Source organism: Episyrphus balteatus, chromosome 3, assembly GCF_945859705.1.
Source record: "Episyrphus balteatus chromosome 3, idEpiBalt1.1, whole genome shotgun sequence".
NCBI lineage: Eukaryota > Metazoa > Arthropoda > Insecta > Diptera > Syrphidae > Episyrphus > Episyrphus balteatus.
In genome coordinates, this window is record NC_079136.1 from 95,497,327 (window position 1) to 95,506,232 (window position 8,906).

General features: G+C 28.8%; 1 protein-coding gene across 4 annotated transcripts in view; it reads left to right on the forward strand.

The window, feature by feature from the left end:
• Nucleotides 1–8,472, forward strand: part of LOC129914720 (guanine nucleotide-binding protein subunit alpha homolog) — a 52,339-nt gene extending 43,867 nt beyond the window's left edge. For all 4 annotated transcript variants that reach the window (XM_055994069.1, XM_055994070.1, XM_055994067.1 and 1 more), the window contains 2 exons: nt 5,927–7,408; nt 7,883–8,472. In XM_055994069.1, the coding sequence (XP_055850044.1) occupies nt 5,949–7,181 (1,233 nt within the window). In that variant the 5' untranslated portion in view covers nt 5,927–5,948 and the 3' untranslated portion in view covers nt 7,182–7,408; nt 7,883–8,472. The remainder of the gene's footprint in view (nt 1–5,926; nt 7,409–7,882) is intronic.
• Nucleotides 8,473–8,906: the final 434 nt, after the last annotated feature.

The window sequence follows — 8,906 nt, forward strand, 5'->3', positions numbered from 1 at the left end:
TAAAATGCAAATACAAAGGGCTGACCAATAAAAAAACTTAGCTTTAACTTCCGAGTATGATTTTTGATGATACTTTAAGCACTTTTAAAGTTAGAAACGCTTATCACTTTAAAAGGCAAATAACTAACATGTCTTTGATTTAAAAAAAACCTCTGAAAGTATATCGTCTATCCTTAAAAAAATTATAAGCTGGCACCTAAAAAACTTAACTATTAAAGAAATGCCTAGACAAACCTTAGTTTCAATAAAAATTCCTTCCACCGGGCGACTCTTACTGGAAATCTGAACATACCCTAATTCAACGTGAAAATCCAATAAAACTTGCAAAACATTTTAAAAAGTTCAATCTTTATTATTAAAAAAAAAAAGAAGAAAAACAAATTTTTATGAATACCTACAAAGCTCGATATGACATTTTTATATTCTTTTTTCAAATTGTTTTTGAATTTCACATTGTTTTGTTCCAAATTCTTTATTTTTAACTCAATTAAAATTGGAATTTAATTCAAATATTTGAAAATAAATTTTTCTTTGACTTATTCAAGTTTTACAGCGAAAAGTATGAAAACCCTTCCCTCATATGTATACAAATTCAAGAATTGAATCAATGTTCAAGTTTCCTTCAAAGAAATGTGACCTAAACCTTATAGCGTAAGTGCTTGCGAGATTTAACCCAACTTTTTCTAAATTGAGGATAAAATATAAAAGTTAGTCTTATTACTTACTGAGCCATAGAAAAATTTTATTATTTAAATCAAAATTGCGAAAGACATATTTGTAAGAATAATATTACTTTGAGGGTATCACTAAACCTTGAATGGTTCAAGTCTTCCGCTCTCGCCCAATATAAGAATCCTTGAACATACTATTTCCAAATCCGTCAAGTCGTAAACAAAAAACACAAAATATGTATCTTGCAATTATTGATAGCTGTTTCCAAATTCGAGATATTTTTTTTATGATTCACAAGTTAAAAACTAATGTCCTCTTCCAGAATTTTCTCCTTTTAATACCCAGATGCTACTCGGAAATCATATTTTCTTACTCTTGTACCGTATTGGGGATTGCGAAATTAAAATGTGCTACGGTGGTCAATGTTTTTACTGAGTTGCTAGGCGGAAGAAACTAGCGCCGCGTTGTTGTGAGAAATGTCAACAGACTTTAAGCCTTAAAACGGGCCGACATTTTTTTTTTTGTTCGTTTTCCCAGACTGCGTAGGTCAAAACGGATGCAGTACGGATGTTCTGATATGGACGCCGTTTTAAAAAATACAAAATAAAAACAAAAAAACCTATTTCCACACTCCGAAGGCTAGAAGGCTAGGAGGCGCTAGTTTCTTCCGCCTTACCAACTCAGTTCAAGTGTTGACCACTTCGGTCTCGCAAGTAATTATTTAAAGTCTAGAAAAAGACTGGGTACAATTAAAATAGTTACGTGGTACACTTTACTATTACTTCTTGAATTCCTTATTTATTTTCTAAATTCACATTGGATCATTTTTGTTCTCATTTATGAAAGACAATGTGTTTTTAATATACAGGGTGTCCCAAAAGTAATGGATCAAACGAAACATGCTGATTGGGAAACTTAAGGGCTCTCAGAATTTGGTAACATGTTCATCCCAAATCCCTTCGGTTTTCGATTTAATGCAATTCTTGTGAAATTTCGAAAAATCCCTACTTTGCAACAGTATTTTGCTTCCTGCGCCCATTGTTGATTTTTGTTTTTTAAAATTCTTTTACAAATACATTGCCAAATAATAAGGAACAATTAATTAATCAAAATATTTTTTATTCCATACGCCATTTTCCTGCAAATTAACTAACATTTTCAAGTTTTATAAAAAATCAATTTTTAACTTTTATTTGAGAAAGACACCGCAAAAAAAATTTGTTCGGTGTGAGGATGGTTTATTATTTAAAAAAGTTGCCCTGTTATTGTAGTTTTCAAAAAAGTATAAAAGTTTCCAAAGTTCCAGTTAGATCGCAAAATATTACAATTTGAATTCAACAAAACAGGGTTTTTCAAAGTAAAAATACAAACAAAAATAGAGCCTTTTGTTCAAAGAAAAATAAACAAATAACAGTTCGAGAAAATGTGTTTATTTTTGGTTGTTTTTTGTTCTGACAAACCCTGTTTTGTTGAATTCAAATTGTAATATTTTGCGATCTAACTGAGACTTTGGAAACTTTTATACTTTTTTGAAAACTGCAATAACAGGGCAACTTTTTAAAATTATAAACCATTATCACACTGTACAATTTTTTTTTTGCGGTGTTGCTCTCAAATAAAAGTTAGAAATTGATTTTTTATAAAACTTGAAATTGTTAGTTAATTTGCATAAAAATGGCGTATGGAATAAAAAATATTTTGATTAATTTATTGTTCCTTATTATTTGGCAATGTTTTTGTAAAAGAATCTTAAAAAACAAAAATCAACAATGGGCGGAGGAAGCAAAATACTGTTGCAAAGTAGGGATTTTTCGAAATTTCACAAGAATTGCATTAAATCGAAAACCGTAGGGATTTGGGATGAACAAGTTACCAAATTCTGAGAGCCCTTAAGTTTCCCAATCAGCATATTTCGTTTGATCCATTTCTTTCGGGACACCCTGTATTTCATTTTGCATTGCTTAGAAATTACATATTTTTATAATTTAATTTATGTTAAAATTAATTAAATAAACCAACATTATATTTGTTTCCAATATCACATCGGTAAACGTCAATACTTCATTTAGCTTAGCTTCAAACATAACACAAATTAGCGTTTTGAAGTTGTACATTTATTTCAATTATATATTTTTGTTTATTGTTATTATTATTAATTTGTATCATATTCATAAAACAAAAACATACTAATGTAGTTTTTATTTTTAATTTAAATTTAATTTTATTCTCTGAAGATAGCACTATAAATATTTAATTTTGTCTATAATTAATTCTTAAACAAAATTTCTACCTAGTGTCAAAATCTACTAACTCTTGCTATCTTCAAAGAATAGGATATATTGTTTTTATAATTTAATTTTATATTAATGATCAATTTCACAGTATACATAACAATACAGTATACAAACTGAGGAACAAACGGTAGAAAATTGCGCCAGAAATCAGCAATTGAGTGAGTACACCACACTTGCTTAGTTTTTTTTTCATCGCGTACACAATTTATACATAAAAAAAAAAAGAAATGATAATGAAAATAAAATTTAATTTTGTTAATATCCAAAAACCAAGGGAGAAAAAATATACATAACCAACAGTGTCTGATTGTTTACAACAAGTTTTTTATTACTTAAGAAGACATTTTTTTTTTTTTTTTAATAAAAAAAAAAAATAATTTAAAATTGATTTTATTTAGATTTTAAGATTTTTCGTTAAATAATTGTATTTTTTTGAATAATATTTTAGAATAATATTTAATATCTGCACCCTTACAAATTTTAAAATCGTACAATTCTCATTAAAAATATCTGAATATATAGAATAATGAACAACTGACATAAGAAACAAATAATTTTTTTAATGATGAGGTGATTTGAATATTTTATTCTTTCGTTTTAGTTTAAAATCAAAATGTATTTTAAGCAAACAAAAAAAAAATCTCATTGAGTAATGAATGAAAAACTTTTTTGTCTGAGAAATCTTCGCAAAATAAACGGAACTGATATTTTTTCTTCAAATCTCTGAACCCTCAGAGATCTCTCTTTGTGGTTTTCTAGAAGAAACCCAACAGTTTTCAAACAAAATCTCAAAAAAATCTATCTATCTCTTTTCAACAAATTTGATTTCTCTGATCAAGCAAATCCAATAAAAATGCATTTCATTTTTTGCAGGAAAAGTAGTGACCTTAGCGCCTAGTTCTCATAATTGTAAAATAGTTTTACATTTTTTTTTAAGTGGGAGAGCTTGACTTGACTTTTAATTCAAATTATGACCACGGGAGCGTATTCCATACAAATAGGTTCAAACCATAAAAAAACTGTTTTACAATTATGAGCACTAGATGGAACTACTTGCTAATCCCTTTGACTTTTCTTTTCAAAAAGTCAAGTGGTAGACTTCTCATGAAGCTGAATAGTAGACATAGTACTACGACATACACTAGTTGGTAGTACTAAATTATCGTTTACATCGACGACTCATGAAAAGTTTACCACTTACGGACGCGGCTGTTATAGCGTTTTTCATTTTAAAAACTTGCAGTTCTTTCATTTTCAAAGCAAAATAATCATCAGCCCTATCATGAGTTTTTGGTCGTCCAGAATTTAATAAGCTATCATGAGTTTCGCCTGAATGAAATTAACATTTTCCACCCAACTAGTTTCTTGTTCGCCTCCAAAAATTTAAGTTAAAAAAAAAGAGCTTAACAATTGGTCCAATTTGCAAAAAAAAAAAAAAAATTCAACATAAGAAGAATTTTCGGAACGTGAAAAACTTTTTGCTCGGAATTCACAATAAGAGAAAAGCTAATTCCGGGTAGAATCTTGTTCACGTGGATCTCATGATAAGGCTGAATGTCAAAATTAAATATTAACAGCTTCGTTGAAAAATTTAATTGATATTTACCAACATAGAATTCTTTAAATAACTGACTACTTTTAAAATAGTAATTCATTAATGAAGTTTTAAAAGGTTTATGATAAATTTCCATTGCAATTTGGTTAAAAACGGCAAAGTCGAAATCGATTTTATCTTGAAAAAAAACTTCCATTTTGACAGAAAATCAGAAAAAGACATGTTTCTTCAATAATAAAATAATAAAAATATGGGAACACAGAACAGCAGCATGGGAAAAGAAAATGAACACATTTGACAGGTGTGACGATTCTGTTCTAACCCGTTCTGACTGAAAAGGAAGTACATAAAACATTCTTCTTAAGTGTTTCAGATAGTGTATTTGAACAGCAATCAGAACAGTTTGAAATAGAACATTAATTTCAAAACGTTTTCTGTTCCCAATAGTCCATAACAACACATTTTTATGGGGTTTTCGTTTGGTAAACAAATCAATTTATTTTTTGATCTAAATCTGTCAAAAAAAGAAAACAATTTTTGATCTGTTCAACTTCAATTAACTAGTGACAGCAATAGATTTTTGACAGATTTAGATCAAAAAAATAAATTGATTGTTTTACCAAACGAAAACACCATTAATGATTTTTTCAACTGTCATTCAAAATATTATAAGGCATTAATATTTTCTTTGAATTCAATTCTATGTACTCAAGTATATTAGTCACCTAAAAGGTTGTAATTTTTCCATATTAGCAGACTATTATTAGGAATGCACAATACATGACAATGATATAATATGACAATAAGTTAAAATTAAACATTGTCATTTGTTTTAAAATTTAGAATTTATGAGTTTATACAATAAAAAAAATATACTATAGTTTATTTAATTGGGAAACTAATTTTACTTCAATTATTTTTAAGTTTTAATAAAGGCAATAACTAACAATATTTAGAAAGTTTTAAGAAAATAAATTATTTAAAAAAAAAAATACACTATTGTAGGTATATCAAAACAAAAAATTTTTTTTTTGAATATTATTGCTTTGTACAGTATTTCATCTCACTCTTATTTCTAAACTTGTTGCTACATCTATCTCACTTGTGTGTGTATATGACAGCTGCTTACATATCAATTAAGTTAACCGCTCTCGCAAATCTATGACAAAATCAAGTGGTTACATTCGCGCGTTCGTAACGATTGAAGTATAACAGTTACGTTTAATGACAAAAAACAAAGTTGTTCTGTGAATTTGCGCTACTGTATTATTATGTATACTGTGTCCTTATTTAACCAAACAAAAAATTGATGCACAAAAAACCTGCATCGCTCAAAAAAACAAAAAAAAAAAAAATGTTGCGCATTGAAAACACAAAAAAAAACCTTTTTGTTATCGTTTTATAGAACCGCCAAAACAAAATGCAGTATGATAATCATGGCAGAAGCTAGTGGTGATTACAATTCTAGTTTAACCGGACTCCAAACCAACTGCGATGGCAACACTGACATGATGCGCTCACGACGGCGACGCCATTCGTCACGTTTCTCTTGTCTAAAATGCTGCGGCGACTTTATAAATTACCTGATCCGACTTCGTGTCAGTCCCGAAGAAATGGAACAACGCCATATATCTAATGAAATAGATAAATTCCTCGAAAAGGACAAGAGTGCATTTCGCCGTCAAGTTAAACTCCTTCTCCTCGGTGCAGGCGAATCGGGAAAATCGACATTTCTAAAACAAATGCGAATAATTCACGGCGTCAAATTCGAACCGGAATTGGTTCGAGAATATCAATTTATAATATACCAAAATATAGTTAAGGGAATGCAAGTTCTGATCGATGCCCGGGAAAAACTTGAAATCCCATGGGAGAATGCAACATCAGAAAAAGATGCATACTATGCTAATTTAATGCAATGCCAAAGTCTCGATGTGAAATTATTTCGACAAAATGCTTCAATTATTGAAAAACTATGGCATGATCGAGCCATACGACGTGCCTATGAACGGCGCAACGAATTCCAAATCAGTGATTCTGTCAGTTATTTTTTAAATGATATCGAACGAATAGCTGAACTTGATTATGTGCCTACATACAAAGATATCCTGCATTGTCGAAAAGCAACCAAAGGCGTCTACGAACTCTGCATTCGAATACAAAACATTCCGTTTGTGTTTGTCGATGTGGGCGGACAACGGACCCAACGTCAAAAATGGACAAAATGCTTTGACTGTTCGGTGACGTCGATAATATTCCTAGCTTCAAGTTCGGAATTCGATCAGGTACTGGCCGAAGATCGAAAAACGAACCGATTGGAAGAATCGAAGAATATCTTTGATACCATTGTAAATAATACAACATTTAAGAATATCTCAATAATATTGTTCTTAAATAAGAAAGATCTATTGGAACAGAAAGTGCGTGACACTGAGACTGACATTCGCTGGTATTATCCACAATTTGCTGGTAATTCACATTCGGTGGTAGATGTGCAGAATTTCATATTGCAATTGTTTATGAATGTTCATACGGGCAATCATACCCGCACATATCACCATTTTACCAATGCAGTTAGTACAAGAAACATTGAACTTGTGTTTCAATCAGTCAAAGATATTATCCTGCAGCGAAACCTGAATGCCTTGATGCTGCAGTAGTCATTCCACAAATGTGTGTGTTTTTTTTTAGTAATAACAGAAAATAAAAAAAAAAAAAACAAAATAGAGAAAAAGGAATAAAGATTCATCAACTTTTTATGTATTACTGCCAAATATGATTTTGTTTAAATAAATATTCAGCAATTCAGCAACGAACCACACACCACTAGCTAAGCAGCAATAAGAGACGCATAAGCCGCACAAATACAGCAGAAATTTGTTTAAAAGTAAGTTTTTTTTTTTTATATGGGACTTTATTTGTTATATTATAATAATCAAATTCGAAATTAAATGAACTGATAAGCTAAAATATAAACAAAATAAGTGCGTACATCAATATTGATGAAAAAACTTGCACAATTTCAGTTTGTTTGCTAAAGTTTGATTTTTATCCAACTTTGTGGAGAATATTTCGGCTTTATATTTTTCGAAGATGTCTACATAGATCCATATCACAGATCCATTTCAAGAAAATTTAATTTTATTACTTTCATTTTGTTTTCCTCCAGACTAATGATTCAAAAAAAAAAAAGAAACCCAAAAAAAAAACGGTCAAAGTTGGAATTCATTAGCGAATCTTAATTTTTTTTTAGTTCGAAACGATAAAAAAACAATATTCGAATTTTGGTTTTTTATAATATTTACAGCACTGATCCCTTTATTTATTGTGAATTTGTTTTAATTAAAATTTTGTCTTCAAGGTACCACGACGAGAGAGAAATCTCCCCCATGCAATACAACGAAATTTAAATTGCCGAAATTCGAACGAAGAGACTCATTTATTTTGTCATGGAGAAATGAGAAAGACAAATTAAAAATCAATGGAAATCGAAATATCGTTGGTGTAAACAAAATACATAATTTTTGTTTTAAGAAAACTCCTTCATACTCGAATAAATATAAAAAATATAAAAAAAATATTAAAAATTATTATCAGAAACACCAAAATAAAGTGAAAAGTGGAAGACTGACGCAAAATAGCGCTTTTGATATTTATACAAAAAAATCAAAATAAAAAACCAACTCGAAAACCCCGTTTTTTGGAACCATGGTGTGCAAAACTTATGTCTCTATTCTTTTGTTTATTTAGTTTTTCTCCTCATAATCATTATAAATGTAATTTTTGTATGTTTTTTTTTTTAACATTCACCATGAAAAAATAGGTTCCACAACTTGCTTTGCTCCACTGCCTTATCTGCAGTTAAAAAGTTTTGTTAATTTATTTCTTTTTCTGTTGTTGTAGAATGAAAAATTTAAAAAAATTGAAAAAAAAACAAACATATAAGAATAATCAAGGCCACCAGAGCTATTACATACAATATTTAACTGTGACTCATTAATTAAAAAAAAAAGAATGTTTTGTTATATTTTAATTTATTTATTATTTTATGTTTACATTAAAAACAAAATGTTATATTATACTTTATTAAAACAATACATAATTAATCTCTCCCACATATACATACATACATAAACAAATATATATATAAAAATATTTACATTGAAACTTTTTCTATTCTCTATATCTACATAATTATAATATGGCATAAGTCAAGTATTCGAATGAAGTAATTATAATATATATACAAAAAATATATATAAATACATACTATGTATATAAAATATATACAAAATATATAAATATCTACTAAAAAGAAAACGATATAAAAAATAATAATTTAAGAGATTTTTTTCTTTTAAGAATCCTTGTATTTTTAACTGTTG